Below are 17,595 nucleotides of genomic sequence, written 5' to 3' on the forward strand. Positions count from 1 at the left end.
CCTGGGCAGGCGCCAGGGAACACCGACAACTCCACATCACGATAGTTACACCTGGGCTGATGTGTACGTTCATAGGCAAGACTCACAAGATGTTGTTACATTATTATGGGTATATCGCAAGCTCAATCAAATCCTCCAATCAGCTCATACCACCCTCGTCGTCTTCCCCGTCTCGACATCGTAGATCCACCCGCTGAACCGAATGTTCTCTTCGATCGCTTTGATCCTGAGCCATTGTATATCCTTCTTGACTTGTATCTCCAGATCACGGAAAGGCCGGAAGTCGAGGGTCTCCACCTCTCTCGCGGCTATCTCTCCCCTCTTCTTCATGACCACGGCTTTCGCAGTCGGGTTGTCGAATGTGAGCATACCGCAGCCGGTGTGCTTTACGACGATGACTTCTCTTGTACCGAGGAGTTGTTGCGATATGACGATGGATCGGAACGCGTCGTGTACACAGCCGCCGGCGTTGCGGATTACGTGGGCGGCTCCGAGAGGGATGCCAAAGGCGGCCGTTGGGTCGATGCGCGCGTCCATACATGTTACTGACGCGTCATGTTAGCGGGCGATGGCTGGAGATGTGGTTGCAGGTGCTTACCAATGGTGTATCTTTGACTGGGTGGTAGTGCTAGATGGCCCTGGTCGAAGGAAGCAGCATACGCCTGGTTCCCAAGCTCGAGGTTCCTCTCTCCGTGTGTCGGCATAGTCGGTTTTGATTATTGTTAAGGCGTAAGAGGTTATGATGGGTTTACTGCTGGATGCATCGCCATCCCCTGCGACCTTATATATCGCCATGTCGCCGTCCTGATTACTACGATACGCGCCGGTTGCTTTTCGCACCTGAGGAAAGTTGCGGCATTGCGGGGGTGAATTTCGCCATGTTACTGGCCTGATACAGTTGGCGTTGATACAGGAACGACATGCGACAGACGTTACCGCAGCTGCACGTCTCCGGCAGAATGGCATCAACCCAAGCGCGGTTTCATTGGTCATCTCGACAAGGGTCCTCAGGCGGATCTCAGGCAAAGACGGCAAAGGGTGGGGCAACCCTTCTAGCGTGTCGCATGCGCATCTTCAGATGTTCCCTTAATCCCGATCCTTCATTCTTGCTCCCACAAGGCGTCAATGCTTCTCTCTGTTAAATCTACTCTTTACCCTCTTGGGTTCCATGCTCATGTATTTCGGCATCCTGACTGAATCGCGTAGAGGATTGCGTTCGGCCTGACTCAAGATATCCGAGACATGAAGAGATATGGAGCCGCTCATCAAACCCGGATAGTGGATATACCTTCCAGGAGATAAGAGACGGGTTACCGGACGAACACAGTTCGAATTGCCGTCGCCGCGAAGCTGGGATTAGACGCCACTCCCCAATGGCGCAGTAGAAGTCTGACAGACCAACACCAAACGGCCAATAGACTGCGCGTCGTAGACCATTATCCGTCGGATAAAGCATTTCGAAATCCAGGTATCGTTGCAATGGCCATTCTGTATAACGAGATCATTGTCGAAATATCAACACTGGAGGAGCTAGGCCTAAAACGGAATAGCTCCCAATACCATCACTCCAAGGACAACGCCTGAATTGCCGTGGTGCTTTGACCTAAGGAAGACATCTATGAGCCAAGAAGCGTACCGAATTTCTAGGAAGAAATCATCGGATGGGGGTGGAAAAGAATACCAATAATATTTACAACTCCACTCCGCACGCTTCGAGGCTGGGTATGACGCTGCGCGAGCGTCATGCCTTACAAATCATTTTGCGGCCTCTCATGAGAGCATGCATCTCAAAGCATAGATGTATCTCATGTCTAACCGCTACTAAACTCGCTCTCCCTCAATAATTAATTGATCATGGCCTCTCCGCAATCCCCAGCCATCGACAGCTCGCGCTGGCATCAACGAATCGCGTCAATCACCACCACATCCAACGAAAAGATCCGTCTAAACTACATCGAATGCGCACCACCACGTTTGGCGAGAAAGAAAGGCGTAATACTCCTCATCCACGGCTTCCCTCAGACATCATACCAGTTCCGGCATGTCATCACGCCGCTATCAGAGGTCGGCTATCGCGTCATCGCGCCCGACTACCGGGGCGCAGGACAATCTTCCAAACCCTTGACAGGCTACCAGAAGACGCAGATGGCAGAAGACCTACGTATTCTGGTTCAAGAGCACTTTGGCATCAAGGAGAAGATTCATGTTGTGGGACATGACATTGGTGGCATGATCGCATTCGCGTACGCATCGCGCTATCCCGATGATGTCGCTAGTGTTATCTGGGGCGAATGTCCGCTACCCGGTACTTCGTGCTATGAGAACGTCAAAGGCACACCGGACGTCTTCCATTTTGTCTTCCATCAAGTGCCCGACCTGCCAGAGTTCTTGATTGCAGGCAAAGAGCGGGAGTATCTCAAGCATTTCTTTGACAAGATTTCGTACAATAGTGCGGCTATTTCGCCCGCTGATCTCGAGCATTACGCCCTAGCGTATTCGCAGCCTGGGGCTATCAGGGCAGGTCTGGAGGTCTACCGTGCGTTTGAGAAGGACGCTGAGGAGAACAGGCAATGGGTGGCTGAACACGGGAAAGTGAAGGTACCGTCGATGCTTATGAATGGTGAGAAGTTCATGCTGGCACAGTCTGCGGAGGGTATGGCGAACGAGTATCATGAAGGTGCGGAGATGGTGACGATTGAGGAGGCAGCGCATTACATTGCGGAAGAGAACCCTGAGGCATTTGTGAAGGGTGTGTTAGAGTTTGTTGCTAGACACTGAGCGCACTCAGCTCGCAGACAACTACGTAGGTACACTGGATTGCGACTTCCACATCGGTCTCATATTGACGGCGTGATGAAGCTTTTAGTAACGAAACGTACACTATCCACCACCGCGACCCCAGCCGCAGAGACCCCTAGCGATTACTACCAGTCTGGATACATGAGCGGGTATGCAACCTCAAAGGGCTGTCTTGGTAGATGGTTCTCACCTGCAATCCATATTGGCTTAGACCCAAAGTCATACAGTAATTCATTCTGGAACCCCAGTCGCTGTTCAAGGTGCAGGGTTTCACCATACAGGACTTCCCTACAAAAGCGAGGGAAATTTAAAGACCCGCCGAATCGGCTGATGTATATGGCAACAGGGAACTCAGGGGCAAACTTGCGCCTGCATGCCAGAAATGCAGAGTATAGCCCTATGCGCTCTGGCTCACGTCTCAAAGGCAGCTGTATGCGGAGTCCCGCGTTTGTCATGTCGTAATTTGGCATCGGGTCTAGACGATCAATCAGACCGGGTGGATACTCGCATGGTTCGTAGCTTGCTCCGTTAGAGAAGCACGACACACTTGGCGCTAGCATGTCGCCGTTGACTGTCTCTGACTCCCAGGCGAAAAGAGAATGGTCAGTACTTGTCCGCAGGATCTCGAGTTGTAGTCGCCTGAAAGCGCTGCTTCTACCCTCTCCGTACAAAGTTGCCATATTCACACCAAAGATACCCATTAGGGAGTACGCTTCGTCTTCCGGTCGCGTTGTGACTCTGCTCGCCGCCCACGACATCTTCTCCGATACGCCCATAGCACTGATGGCTTCGCGGTCTCTCAGGACCTCCACATCAATGTTGGAGGCTATAGAGACTTGATGGCACGAATCAGCTTTTGTGCCGATCTTTTTCCAGCTCTTTGCGTAGAAAGTCAACTTGAGCGGGGCGATTAGCTCTTGCAGAGTCCACCCTCTTGAAAACCAAGCTGATCTGGAGAGAATTCGATCTTCACCGAGCTCCACATCGTCCAAGTATGCAATGCACCACGCTGAATTGGTGTAGTAACTGTACATCGAGTTGATGGCTTCTGATAGCTCGGCGCTGGAACTCTTGTCGATGCAGCAAGTATCGCTCCATAAATAGCTAAAACCGTGTTCAAGCGCAACACGGCACGCCATCTCAAGCTTTGCGTAACCCTTCTTGCTTCGTGCAACACTGCGGTCCGCGGATGCGATGTCATCGTATAGAACTTCTTGCCAACGCCATCGATGCGAAAGGATCGCGTATCGGGGTAAAATCTCTCCTCTAACCTCATGTAACGAGATCTGTAGGGTAGGATCGAGAGCATCATTGGACTCAATATAAAGGAGCCGCATTGGTCTGTGACTAGGGTCGCTAGTATGCGGATAATAATGTTTATAGGGTGGCACGCGTTTGTATGACTGAGAAGGTCGAGGCTGGGCAAGGGCAAGTGTGACGTGTCTTGTGCCTCTTAGCTAAGCGATTCGAGCTCATTGGACGCCTATACGAGACCAATGGCGGGCACACACGGCATGTACAACATGAAAACATCCCGACTAGACATAACAGTCCTCTTGTAGTCGCGTGAGCACTACGGTACTCTTACATCGAACTTCCCTGTAGCCTCCGGTTTCGAAAGCACCCAAAGTATACCCTCATCAACACACTGATCCCAATGCTCAGACGCCTTCAACGCTTTCCCAAAGCGCCTATGACCATGCGGAATGCCCTTGAACAGCGTAGTAGACGTCGGAACATTAGCCTCGGACAGCTTCTTCGCAAACAACAGCCCCTCATCGCGCAGCGGGTCCAAGCCAGCAATACCAAACACCGTAGGAGGAAAACCCTTGACCTCCTCTTCCGTCGCATTGACAACATTCATCTTCGTGTCTTTGAGATCTACATCCCCGATCTTCAGCAGCTTGGTAAAGAAGTCGATGGTTTTCTTCGGCAAAACCGGTGCATCTTCGTTCTCAACGTAGGATGAGGTTGAGGGGTTGAGTAGCTTGCCTGGCCCTTGATCGTAGGTAGCTGGGTGGGCGAGCATTGGGATGATTAGGATCTGGCCGGCTATTGTGGGTAAACCTGCGATGTCTTCGCTCTTTCCAAGGTGCTGCTCTAGAGTCAGGGAAGCAGCTAGGTTGCCGCCTGCTGAGATGCCGCCGACGAGGACTTGGGATGGATCGCCTCCGAGCATGTCGATGTTCTTGTGCAGCCAGACGAATGCGTCATGAGTGTCATTCCAGGCGGTTGGGAAGATGTGTTCTGGTGTATGGCGGTAGTTGACATTCAGCACCAGAGCCCCAGTCTTGATCGCGGTTTGCGCACACAGCGGGTCCTCGCTACTCAGCGATCCTGTCTTATCGTCAGCTAAAAGACCTTGATGCATCACAAGCCAAACGTGTTACCGAAGATGAAGCCTCCACCGTGGAAGTACAGGTATACAGGAAGCTTCTCGGATGCATCCTTCTTCACGGATCGATAGGTTCGAGCTTCGATGGTTGAGCCATCGCGGGTCGGAATGGCGTGATCTTTGGTCTGGACATGTGGTGCGAACAATTGCTTCACCTCTGCAGAGCGTGCTTCTCGCTCAGAATTGACCGCATTACGCAGAACGATTGGATCCAACGAGATGTCGAAAGTTCGCGCGGGCAGTGTCTTCTCCACTGCCAACCATTCTTCTGACGGTCCGCCGTACTGAGAGAAGTCCATTGTCGATTTGATGAGAAAAGATTTGCTGCCTTGAGTGGAGGGCTTGAAGCGATATGTATCCGAGATGTAGCCAAACTTCGTACGAGCCTAGCATTGACGCGTCAAGTCCCCTTCGTCATATCTGCGCCCGGTCGCTAGCGTCACCCCGCAATGTACCGAGGTCCTCACATGCATGCCACCAACATCATGTTTGCTTTTTTGGGGGGCTGCTTGTTGTTGACCCACCACCATTGACCTAATCGCTTCGATTTTAGTATTCTTGGCCCGGAGATGACTATGTGCATCTGCTTTTGAACTCCGTGGTCCAAATCGTCATCTGCGAACACCAGCCGGAAGTATCGTCATATACCTAGGTCGAAAAAATGGCTACAGTACCGTCAGAGCCTCCGTCCCGTGGCCTCAAAAATAAAGTCGCGATCGTAACTGGAGCAGGCTGCGATGGTGATGGAATAGGAAACGGCCGTGCGATATCGATCATGCTCGCCGATGAGGGCTGCCATGTTCTCTGCCTGGATTTGAACATGGACTGGGCGCAGAAGACTGCGGAAATGGCAGCGTCAAAACCGCATCGCGGAAAAGCAATTGCAATCCAGGCCGATGTTACCAGGGCCAGCGATTGCGAGGCAGCAGTGGATAAAGCAATGCAAGAGTTCGGCAAGCTGGATATACTGGTGAACAACGTAGGTGTCAGCGGTGCACCAGGTACGGCAGTTGATGTCGACATGGAGGCATGGGCAAAGGGACTTGAGATCAACGTGAGCAGCATGGTGCAGATGACGAAGTACTGTGTACCGGCCATGCAAAAGAACGAAGGCGAAACGAAAGGCAGCATCGTCAACATGGGTTCCGTGGCTGGACTGAAAGGCGGCACACCACATCTGTTGTATCCGACCAGCAAAGGTGCGGTGGTGAATATGACGAGAGCGATGGCTGCGCATCACGCCCCCGATGGCATTAGGGTGAACTGTGTCTGTCCGGGCGTACGTCCTTCGTTCCTGCGACATAGCGGCATACTAACACGAGGCAGATGCTTTACACACCCATGATGTATGCAAGTGGCATGAGCGAGGAAGCCCGAGAAGCTCGAAAGAAGAGAAGTTTGCTGGGTACAGAAGGCAATGGCTGGGACGCAGCATGCGCTGTAACCTTTCTGAGTTCAGATCATGCGAGATGGATAACGGGTGCGGTTTTGCCTGTCGATGCCGGCGCGACAGCCGCAGTGGGCATCGGTATGCCAAAGAGTGCCAGTGTCAATGGCTAGAGTATGGGGTAGATGGGGTTAGACGGCAGGCAGGAGATGATGAGGGTTGGCGCAAAACGGGAAGGAACCTCGGCACATCGGCACCCGGCGGCTCATTGCTTGCACCGGCGTCACAATGCAGCCCCAAAGTCCCGACACCTCTTCGTGTACTTCTCGCGACAACTACGCAGCACTTTCATCCCCACATGGCATCAGTCAAATACACGTGATAGGAGTCTCGTAATCCAAATGAGGAAGGACCACATGTGGGGCGGAGGGCTGCCCGATGCGCACACTCATTTGCACCAATCGGAGCCTTTCACAGACATTGAGCCCAGCGGTCCGCTCCTCTAGTCCTTTCTAGTTTTTGCGCTGCACCCCGGATTTCCGCTAGAGATATCTTGGCTTCTCGGAAGTCATGGTGGTCATTCGTGGAAAGCCGGATGATCACAAAATGTAAGTCGTGGACGGAAGAACTGGGGTTGTGGCGTATACCTTCAATCTTGTTGCCGCTCAAAACCAAGTGCAATGTCAGATCTCTTATAAGATGGACTGCTACGAACACATTGAGAACCACCAGTCCGACTGCAGATTTCATCCTCTCTCGTTACAGCCATGAAGCTTCTTCAGTCGCTCAGCACATGTGTGCTCGCACTCTCTTCCCTCGTCAGCGCAGCAAGCTTCAGCAATCCGCTCAAGCAGAAGGATGGCTCAGACCCTCACATCGCCTACACCAATGGCTACTACTACATGATGACGACGACATGGACGAACCTTTCAATCACGAGAGCGAAGACGCTTGGAGGCTTGAAGACAGGGGAGACAAAGGTTGTCTGGACCGACTCGAACCCTGACAGATGCTGCAACATGTGGGCACCGGAGCTGCACTACCTCGATGGTGCATGGTACATCTACTATACTGCCGGCCGCAGTGGTACCGACAACCTGGATCTCCAGCGCCCTTATGTGCTCAAAGGTGAGAATGTTTCATCATATTGATGATGAGTAATCTGACAGTCGCAGGTGGTGCGGACCCATTCGGGACATACACCTACCTCTCCCAACTGACCAACGTATGGGGTATCGATGGCTCTATCGTTCGTTTCAGCAAATGGGGCAACTACTTCACCTGGTCTTGCTTCTCCGGCGCCCTTCAGTCACTTTGCATCGCACCCATGACTTCACCTGGCAAACTCGGTGCTACCAAGATCCTCTCTACACCTACTGAGTCGTGGGAAACCAATGGTAGCCCTGTGCAAGAAGGCCCAGTTGCTATGTACCACGGTGGCAAGACCTACATCGCTTACTCGGCAAGCTTCTGCTGGACACCCAACTACAGCTTGGGTCTGCTCACCTGGAATGGCTCGGGTGACCCGGCGCTCAGTGCGAGCTGGAAGAAGAGCGATGGGCCTGTCTTCACCAATGCCAACGGCAACTACGGGCCAGGTCACAACGGGTATGTCGACCAGTAGATATCGCGCGATATCCATGCTGACCACGATCTAGTTTCTTCACCAGTCCCGATGGCACGGAGATATGGAACGTTTACCACGCTACTGCTATTCAGACTGGCGCCTGCGACGGCAACAGGTACACGATGGCGCAGAAGGTCAACTGGAACGCTGATGGCACGCCAAACTTTGGAACTCCTATCAGGCCAGGCGCCACACTTGCTGGGCCTTCTGGAGAGTAGATTGTCGATCGTGGTTGGCTTGCGATAAAAGCTCTTCTTGTACATATATGGCGTTGCGCATGGTTGAGATGTACTAAACTTTGTTCCATATCACAATCGTAGTCGGGCCACCGTTTGAGCAAAGCCCGTGCGTGCAGCAAAGCTACTTCGTACCACTCTTCGTATCATACCGCATATCTGAGCAGCGATTGGAATATGTGATCATCGGTGTTACCAGGACAACTCTGTCAAGGGCGATTGGCCCCAAGCTTGGATCGAAGTCAGCTCATGTCGCTGCATAAGAGTCGGTGATGGGGGCTGGGGACCGAATCGATAAACTGAGCTGACCGGGCCGGAGCTGAAGGCGCGCCGATCATCTGCCTTGCTGTGCACGATGCATGCCCTGGTGAAGGTGTAATATGCTTTATCTGGGAGGCGAGCATACCTAGGTACGAAATGCTGATGTAAGAGTAGATCATGCCGCTGGATGCGTACACAAGATGGTAGGTGAGGGTGGCAGGTGATAGAGTGTCGGATGACGTCGGTGATGCACGAGTCATGGAATCTGCAAGGTCCCGCACGTGCTAGCGCGTCCCGCGCCAACATGCGTCAGCTGCACCCCGGACTCCGCTTCTGGCCAACTCTATCGCCTCTGCCTCCTCCACTCTTCTTCTTCTTCTTCATCCATCATCACGGTGTTCAGCAGGCTGGCATCATCAATACTCTCATCAATCTCCAGCTCGATACTGTCAGCCCAGCTAATCAATATGGCTGCTGAGAAAACACCGCTCGTCGCGTCGGACGCGTCTGCACCCGTGCAGCCAAGCCACGTGCAACGCTACTCCAAACGTCAAGCGGTAGGAAGACTGTTTGCCATCGCCGCCACAGCTACGCTCATACTCTATGGAATTCCGCAGGGTATGTGTATCGTCACGTCCAACTGATTCGCGACTAATTGATGTCCAGTCGACTATGAGCCGACCGGCGACTATCCAGAGGAGAGCGAGCTATGTCTGACTCCAGCTTGTGTGCATGCGGCCTCAGAGGTTCTCTACAACCTATCACCTCAGTACAAAGAGCTTGACCCATGCGATGACTTCGAAGAGCTTGTCTGCGGTGGCTGGAGAGACCGCCATGACTTGCGAGCTGACCAGGGTGATGCCTTTACCGGCACAATCATGTCGGAGAACTCGCAGATGCTGCTTCGCCACATTCTCGAGGCTCCTTACCCCAAAGACTCCGAGGCAAGTGCAACCTTACCCTTTAGATCAATCCCAACTAACCCTTCTGTAGCATTCTTACTTCTCACCCATGCAGCTGATGTCAACTGCCAAATCCGCCGATGAGGAGAACTTTGACAAGATGAGAGCGGCTTACGATGCGTGCCTCAACGAAGACAAGATCAAGAGCATTGGCGCTGGGCCTTTGAAGCAGGTCCTTGACGAGATCAAGAAGACGTGCTCTGCCATCGCTTCGGACTCCAACTCGATCAAGGACACTATCCTTCTTCTGGCCAAGTACGGTATCACTGGTCTTGTTTCAACTGGCACCGGTGCCGACGACACCGACCCGGACACTGTTGTCGTGTCTGTTGGTGCCCCGTACAACTTCGGACTACCTTCCAAGGAGCGCTACGAAGACGAGAAGCTCGTTGAGAAATACCGTGGTGTCGCTGTTGAAGTTCTCAGCGCGATGTACCCCGACCAGGATAAGGCTGTATTTGAGGGTATCATTGATCTCGAAAAAAAACTCGCGGCAGCATCTCCAAGCGAAGAAGACCGCGAAGATGTCACGAAGTCTTACAACCCATTCTCGATCGACGACGCGGCTGCGATCGCTCCCGAAATCGAGCTGAAGGCGCTTCTCGCAGGCCAGGCTCCAGAGGGCAGCGACATCAAACGCGTCATTGTCACGACCCCGAACTATCTAAAGGAGCTGTCAATAATTCTCGCAGCTACATCCGAGGATGTTCTCCAGGCCTACTTCATTTGGAAGGCCGTCCAGTCTCTCTCTGCTTACGTCGATGCGGACGCTGTCAAGCCTTACCGTCGGTTTGTCAATGTCCTCGCAGGCAAAGACCCTGACTCCGCTCCTGAGCGATGGCGATCATGTGTCAGCCACGTCGATAACGGATTGGGTTGGATCTTGAGCCGCTTCTTCGTAGAGAAGGCCTTCTCCGCTGAGGCCAAGAAGTTCGGCGACACCATTATCACAGACATCAAGACCGAGTTCGCCAAAAAGCTGAACGCTGCTGAATGGATGGACAAGGATACTGCGAAGAAGGCTGTCGAGAAGGTGCACAACATCGTCCAGAAGATCGGCTACCCCACCAACAGCCCGAATATCATGGACCCACCTACGCTTGAGGAATACTACGAAACCGTCAATGTTTCATCAGACGCATTCTTTGCCAATGCACTTGCCATGCGCCGCTTTGAGGTTAAAGAAGAGTGGTCCGCCCTTGGAAAGCCCGTGGATCGTGATCAGTGGGATATGTCTGTCCCAACAGTGAACGCCTACTACAACCCTCCCGGTAACGAGATCGTCTTCCCTGCTGGTATCATGCAGTTCCCAGTCTTCGACGTCAATGTACCCGCGTACATGTCCTACGGTGCTTTCGGGTCCGTTGCTGGTCACGAACTCAGTCACGCTTTCGACAGCACTGGTCGTCACTACGACCAGAACGGCAACCTCACCGACTGGTGGTCCAACTCAACAGTAGAGGCCTTCGAGCAGAAGGTCAAATGCTTTGTTGACCAATACTCCAACTTCACCGTTCCTGGCCCCGACGACAAGCCTCTGCACGTCAACGGCAAGCTCACTCTCGGCGAGAACATTGCCGATGCCGGTGGTCTCTCTGCGTCTTTCCAGGCTTGGAAGCGCCGCTCGGCCGAGACACCCAACCAGAATCTCCCTGGTCTAGACCACTTCTCGCAAGAGCAGATGTTCTTCGTCAGCTACAGCAACTGGTGGTGTGGCAAGACTCGTAAGGATACCGCCATCAACCGTGTCTACACCGATCCTCACGCACCTAAATGGGCACGTATTCTGGGTACAATGGCGAACTCAAGGGAGTTCAGGGAGAGCTTCCAGTGCAAGGTCAAGGAGCCTACGTGCCAGCTTTGGTAGATGGTGGCGGTTTGGAATGTACTGGCTTGTATGTGCCACCATCCTTTCAACATTATAACAGCTTGCTGGCACATTGAAATCACATGATGCCACATCATGCTTGATATTTACTAAACTATATATGCAATTGACGATGCAGTATTATGCCCGCAGAACCAACTCATACTTACCCGGCTTAAGCGCTATCCTCATCCCTTTCCTCTCTACTTCGTACCCATCTTCCCCAAGCCTTCTCACAACGACACTACTCTCCTCTCTCGGCAACAACAAATACCCCGTCGTACCAGTCGGCACACTAACCTCCATCTTCACCTCCTCGCCCCCACCACCAGCAACCCTCCTCTCATACCTAACCTCAATCTCCCCATACGGACACTCCACCCTCCCCTCCACAACCCCAAACTCACTCCCCAACGGCGGCCTAACCCTCCACGTCCTATACGCCTCCGTCTCCGCCTTCACCCCCAACACCCCCTCATAAAACCACTCATATATCGTGCCTAACATATCATGACACTTGCTCCTACAATTATCCTGCCAGAACTCATTCAACGTCGTTTCTCCCCGCCGTATAAACCGCATGTAGCTAGGATGTTCTTCCTGCCGCGCCATTTCCAGAATGATGTCTGGTCGGTTTAGGTCGGAGAGCGTGTTGAAGAGGTATTTTAGGCCGATCTCGCCGGCTTGGATGCGGTTGCCTGCGGAGGCGCAGTCGGCGAGGAAGGCGGTTTGGATGTCGGTGATGTGGGAGGGAGGGACGAGGTCGAATTGGAGGGCGAAGGCTTGGGCGACCATGTTGCGGTCGTGGTTTGGCGGGTTGTCGCGCGATGTGTAGAAAGCGTAGGGGTACTCTTTCTTATCGGTAATGAGAAGCCGCTCGTTGTATACGCGGTAGATGCGATCTGCCCATTCGCGGAACCGCTGCTCGGCATCTGGTTTACCGAGCTCGTGCGCCATGCGTTGGATGTTGCGGAGGCAGCGGTAGTAGATGGCTGTTTCGATGTTGGCTTGGTTGTTGCCGAAGGCGATGTCGCGGCCCCAGTCGCCGAGGCCGTGCTCGATGAGTCCGCCGTCGCGCTCTTTGGTCTTGATGTACTCCATGTAGCGCACGCAGGGGTCGAATAGCTTTTCGAAGACGTGGGTGGAGTCGTAGTAGAAGCGAAGTATCTCGGGGAGTAATGCGACGGCGCCGCCCCAGGTGATAGTGTCGTGGAGAGGGCCGCACATGTATCTGATTTCGGGTGCCATGGTAGGGCAAAGACCGTTCGGCTCTTGTGCGTCGACTATGTCATCGAGTATCTTGGAATAGAGCGACTCCATGTCGCGGATATACTGCGTGGCTGGTGCGAGAAGGTGTGTTACTTCGAGCCAGCCGAACTTCTCTAGTTGAGGACAGTCGGTGTGGTAGCTGAAGAGGTTGCTGACGAAAGACCAGTAACACATGTTGATGAGCTTGTTGACATCTTCCTTATCCGTCTTCACGTAGCCGAGACGACGTGCGGCAGACGATACGTGCCTGCTCACCACCGAGTGCACGACTGGTAGCCCTTGGCCCTCTTCTAGCGAGACACCTTCAACCTGGATGTAGCGTGCGCTTGTGAAGCAAAAGTCTGGCTCCCATGTCTCGACTCCCGTACCAGCAAGAGTGAACTTGCAGAACACGCCCGTCTCGAACTGCTTAAAGAGTGGGTCGGGCATGAGTACCTTGCCATCTTCGCCAATTGTTTCGGAGAAGCGGACGATGACTTCCGAGCCTGCTGGACCGCTGACTTGTATCTTAACCATGGTCGTCATGTTCTGTCCAAAGTCAAACATAACGACACGAGGTTCAACAGTCTTCTTCGATCGCGGTTCAAAGATCTCATGCAACACAACGGGCGGCTGACTTTGATACTTTAATTTCCCCCTCGGACCAGTCACGGGCGTCGCAGGCTTCCACTGCTCGTCCTCTTGGAAGCCCGGGGCATCCCATCCGGTCGGATAGGCGCGCAAGTCTTTGGTCTCGGAGGAGTAGATGTTGGCTAGTGTGGTCGCACTTTTACGGATACTCCAATCTGGGCCTGTAGTGATGGTCTCGTGGCTACGGTCGGGGTAGAACAGATGTAGCTCCATGAAGAAGCAAAGTTCATTGCCATATCGAACGTATGTGTTGTCTTCATAGCAGGGCCAGAAGAAACGGTCGTCGCCCTGGTCACCCGCGTAGAAGCCATTGCCGATGTGGGCGCCAAGCACATTCTCGCCCTGTGTCAATATCTTGGACAAGTCGTATGCGACGAATTGCACCGTGCGATGGTAGTTCGTCCAGCCAGGATCTAGGACATGGCCGTTCGCCGCAGCAGGATCGCCATTACACACGAAGTTAAAATGGCCAAGGCCCGATGCGAACGCAATGGCACGAGACGGCTTCCGGTCGAGATGTAGTGCCTTGCGTACATATAGCGGCTTGTCTCCGTTATCGCCGATCCAGACGCCCTTCCATCGATTTGGCTCATCTTCAAACCATGTACGGAAGATGAGGCTGGTGTGTGGCATGTAGGTCTGGTTCATGCTGTATGGCGGCAGTAACCCAGAACTTCTAGGGTATGCAGTGAAGAACTCGTTTGCTTTGCCCGTCGTAACAGTACCATCAGAATCCCATACTGTGACTCTCCAGTAGTGGAAGGTTGCCGATTCGAAACCTCCGTCAGGTGCACATAGTACATTGCGTTGCCTATCGCTTTCCACCTTTCCAGAGTTCCATACCATTTTATCCCATAATCCTGGTGTCGTGAAGACTTCAACGCGATAGGCTATTTGGCGACTGTCTTCGCGATCTGAATGGAGGACCCAAAAGAAGCGGATTTTGTCTGTGTCGATGCCGAGCGCCTCGTGGAAGCCCTGTATCCCGCATCGCGTGACTTCTAGGACCATACTGAGCGATTGCGGAATTTGGATGGCTTGTGTTCGTAAGATTGACTTGCTTGAGCGACCACAATGTCGTGCAGCATATGTTATCGGAAAGGTGGAGGTTTGGTGGCTGTTACTGCGGGAGGGTTCAACTAATCATTTACATCTTCAACTCGTCAGTCAGAGTACGCGTCGTAACAAGATGCTGCGAGATTCGGGTGAATTGGATGCGAGACCACCGACCGATGGCCTGTTAGGCGTGACATGAGTGTTTGGCACGGCCTTATCCCGACGTGGTCCCGAAGTGGAGACACGCGTCCTGCAGTCTGATTCGACAGCGAGCGCGAATGCGGGGACCCCACCAAGACATTGCAGCTTGGCCTACAGTTCGATCTTAACTCCCGACCCGTAGCGCAAGGCCTTACCGTTCGCAATAATCATTCTCCGACGTTTTGACTAATGGCGAGCACAACCTCTAGCATCATAGCAAAAGCTCGACATAGGTATCGTACCTTCTGATAGTAGTTGCAAGCTGTGGAATTTGAAGTACTGATGAAACCACGTAGAGGGCAGCATCATGTATTAGCCTGGAAAGTTCTGCGAGATACGTGCTGTTGTTCCCTCTAGCCCGAGCTTTCGCGACGGCAGTAGAGCGTGACAAGCATTCTAGGCCCCTTGTACAGTCTCCATGATCCGTGCATGGACACATGCGCGTGTCAGCCAATGCTGGCTTCGGGGCAGTAGAGTCCGGGGTAAAAAGGGACGCGAAATGGAACCACAGTCCGTTGATACATAAGTCGTGGTGTCGCATGGCGATAGATCCACTTCCCCACACACTATCTCACATCATCGCTCAAGATGGGAGTCGCTGTAACGGTCTTTAGCGCAATCTTTCTGGCGACTGGAGGTAGGATTTCCACCTGGCAAGCGCACGAGCTCACAAGCTGGGTACTGATTCATCTACAGGTTTCCTTTTCGGATATGACTCTGGTATCATCACCTCGACCATCGCCCTTCCTACCTTCAAAGAGTACTTTAACGACCCTTCGGACGATGTTGTCGGTGGTATTGTGTCCGCCTTCCAAGGTGGTGCCATCGCCGGGACCATCTTCAACATGCTGTTCGCGGACATGCTAGGCCGTCGCTGGACTATCTTCGTAGGAGCGGTCATCTCCATCTTGGGCAGTTCTCTTCAAGCAGGTGCTGTTAACATGGCTATGCTCATCATTGGTCGCTTCATCGGCGGAGTCGCAGTAGGTCAGCTCACTTCGACCATCCCTATGTACGCTGGTGAGCTGTCCGAGGCAAGGTATCGTGGCACTCTCTCTGGTTTGCTGCAGTGGATGCTGAGCTGGGGATTCTTCGTGGCTCAATGGCTCGGCTATGGCTGCTCCTTCAACAGCACTCAGTTCTCATGTAAGTCGACCTAGACATGAGTCGCTGCCTTCTCATCCTAACATGTCTCAGGGCGCTTTCCTCTCGCATTCCAGAACGTACCTGGTCTCGTCTTGCTTGCTGGCATTTTCTTCCTGCAGGAGTCTCCTCGTTGGCTCATGGAGAAAGATCGACATGAAGACGCCATGGCCTCGCTCAACAAGCTCCGAAGGGGCCACGACGCTGAGACAATCGATCTAGAATTCCGCGAAATCCGTGACGTCATTATCGCGGACCGCGCTCTGGGCAATATCAGCTGGCTCTCGATCATTACGAAAACCTCCTGGCGCAAGCGTCTCTTGCTGGGCTGTGGTGTGCAAGCATTCGGTCCGCTTTCCGGTATCAACGTCATCAACTACTACGGCCCGCGCATCTATGAGATCCTCGGGATATCGACACAAGAGTCGCTCATGATTATTGGTATCAGCGGTGCTCTCTCAATCGTGTGGTGTACCATCGGACTGGCACTAGTCGACAAGTTTGGACGTATCAAGCCTCTTCTCATATCGGCAGCGGGCCTAGCGGCTGCTCTCCTCGTCAACGCAGTACAAGGGCAATACTTCGACCCCAACAATGGCGCGCAGCTGCGCAGTATGGTGGCCATGAACTTCCTCTTCTCCTTCTTTTACACACCTCTTGGCATCATCTCGTGGGTTTACCCTGCAGAGATTTTCCCCATCGAATGCCGCGCCCTTGGCAACGCCATCACGACTTTTACAAACTGGGTTGTGAACCTCATCTTCGCCCAGTTCTCTCCCCAAGCACTCAGCACAATTGAGTTCAAGTACTTTTACGTCTTCTTCTGCTTCAATATTGTTGCTTTCTTGTGCTATTGGTTCTTCTATCCGGAGACCAAAGGCAAGACCTTGGAACAGATGGACGAGCTGTTTGGCGATCAATTGGTACCGCATGCATTGCAAGATCCGGCGGCGGCATCGGCGGCTATGGAGAAGGACGAGAAGCTTCATGCGGAGATTGCAGTCGTCTGATCGCGGTTCCGTGCGGCCGGTGCATGCTTTGGGTAGAAGGGGTTTCAGAGGAAAGCTGCAGGTGGCGTTGTTCGAAGGTGAACATGTGATACGTACGCGGCGTCTATAGCGACTTATTACCAGATATACGATCTATAACCTTCCGAAATTGCCATTGCGATGTGTACAGACGGAATGTATGAGCATGTTAGTGCCTCATGAAAGGAACAATAACAATCGGGTTGGCGCGGGCAGGATGTCGATTCCGGACGGCGGAAAGCAACCGGAACGAGCTAGTGCGTAAAAGGAAAGGCGCTACGCGTCATCGATTATAGGAGGTGCACGTGCCAGGGGACTGATCTAATCCATGGATGGACCTTCCCCAGCCCCCAACGAAACTCACACTCTGCATTCAATCGTCGCTATGCGGAGCTTCTTACTCTCCTCCAACAGCTCGAGGTGTTTTTCCATGTCGCCGCGCAACACCGGTTACTCTTCGCCATCCTAGTCATTTGAGCGTCTATCAAATAGATCAGTACCATGGCGAAATCACGACATGTGCTGTGGAGAACTACACGATATGAAGGCTCATTACACATGAGCAGCAGAGAGACCTCAAGTCGAATTTGCTCCTCGAAAGAGTTATTCCTGGAAGCTAAGGTTGTCGTTACAGCACGCACTAAACGCTTGGATACTGCGAGCATTCCTACGGAAAGACACTGGTCTGCAAACACTCGCTGCTCTCAGCGGAGGTCTAATATGTCCTTCAAGGG

The 17,595-nt window shown here is 53.0% G+C and overlaps 8 protein-coding genes across 8 annotated transcripts; 5 read left to right on the forward strand and 3 right to left on the reverse strand.

Annotated features, from left to right (window-relative positions):
• Positions 1-144: 144 nt before the first annotated feature.
• On the reverse strand, positions 145-704 carry J4E88_006221 (uncharacterized protein; the record flags this gene model as incomplete). Its single annotated transcript, XM_049399851.1, has 2 exons — positions 145-545; positions 599-704. The coding sequence occupies 2 exons, from the start codon at positions 702-704 to the stop codon at positions 145-147; spliced, it is 507 nt and encodes a 168-aa protein (XP_049254162.1).
• A 1,150-nt stretch (positions 705-1,854) lies between these two features.
• On the forward strand, positions 1,855-2,778 carry J4E88_006222 (uncharacterized protein; the record flags this gene model as incomplete). The annotated part of the gene is made up of 1 exon (XM_049399852.1): positions 1,855-2,778. One exon carries the CDS (start codon positions 1,855-1,857, stop codon positions 2,776-2,778), a length of 924 nt encoding a protein of 307 aa, XP_049254163.1.
• A 146-nt stretch (positions 2,779-2,924) lies between these two features.
• On the reverse strand, positions 2,925-5,493 carry J4E88_006223 (uncharacterized protein; the record flags this gene model as incomplete). Its single annotated transcript, XM_049399853.1, has 5 exons — positions 2,925-2,989; positions 3,215-3,274; positions 3,347-4,085; positions 4,388-5,136; positions 5,190-5,493. 5 exons carry the CDS (start codon positions 5,491-5,493, stop codon positions 2,925-2,927), a joined length of 1,917 nt encoding a protein of 638 aa, XP_049254164.1.
• A 362-nt stretch (positions 5,494-5,855) lies between these two features.
• J4E88_006224 (uncharacterized protein) lies at positions 5,856-6,754 on the forward strand (the record flags this gene model as incomplete). The annotated part of the gene is made up of 2 exons (XM_049399854.1): positions 5,856-6,452; positions 6,521-6,754. The coding sequence occupies 2 exons, from the start codon at positions 5,856-5,858 to the stop codon at positions 6,752-6,754; spliced, it is 831 nt and encodes a 276-aa protein (XP_049254165.1).
• A 397-nt stretch (positions 6,755-7,151) lies between these two features.
• On the forward strand, positions 7,152-8,426 carry J4E88_006225 (uncharacterized protein; the record flags this gene model as incomplete). The annotated part of the gene is made up of 4 exons (XM_049399855.1): positions 7,152-7,157; positions 7,325-7,709; positions 7,757-8,189; positions 8,240-8,426. 4 exons carry the CDS (start codon positions 7,152-7,154, stop codon positions 8,424-8,426), a joined length of 1,011 nt encoding a protein of 336 aa, XP_049254166.1.
• Positions 8,427-9,172: 746 nt separating this feature from the next.
• J4E88_006226 (uncharacterized protein) lies at positions 9,173-11,534 on the forward strand (the record flags this gene model as incomplete). The annotated part of the gene is made up of 3 exons (XM_049399856.1): positions 9,173-9,323; positions 9,372-9,649; positions 9,699-11,534. The coding sequence occupies 3 exons, from the start codon at positions 9,173-9,175 to the stop codon at positions 11,532-11,534; spliced, it is 2,265 nt and encodes a 754-aa protein (XP_049254167.1).
• Positions 11,535-11,675: 141 nt separating this feature from the next.
• On the reverse strand, positions 11,676-14,444 carry J4E88_006227 (uncharacterized protein; the record flags this gene model as incomplete). The annotated part of the gene is made up of 1 exon (XM_049399857.1): positions 11,676-14,444. The coding sequence occupies one exon, from the start codon at positions 14,442-14,444 to the stop codon at positions 11,676-11,678; it is 2,769 nt and encodes a 922-aa protein (XP_049254168.1).
• An 834-nt stretch (positions 14,445-15,278) lies between these two features.
• J4E88_006228 (uncharacterized protein) lies at positions 15,279-16,843 on the forward strand (the record flags this gene model as incomplete). Its single annotated transcript, XM_049399858.1, has 3 exons — positions 15,279-15,327; positions 15,387-15,836; positions 15,888-16,843. The coding sequence occupies 3 exons, from the start codon at positions 15,279-15,281 to the stop codon at positions 16,841-16,843; spliced, it is 1,455 nt and encodes a 484-aa protein (XP_049254169.1).
• Between the last annotated feature and the right edge of the window lie 752 nt (positions 16,844-17,595).

The sequence above is a fragment of the Alternaria novae-zelandiae genome (genome assembly GCF_023758075.1).
Source record: "Alternaria novae-zelandiae strain BMP 2774 chromosome Unknown scaffold_12, whole genome shotgun sequence".
NCBI lineage: Eukaryota > Fungi > Ascomycota > Dothideomycetes > Pleosporales > Pleosporaceae > Alternaria > Alternaria novae-zelandiae.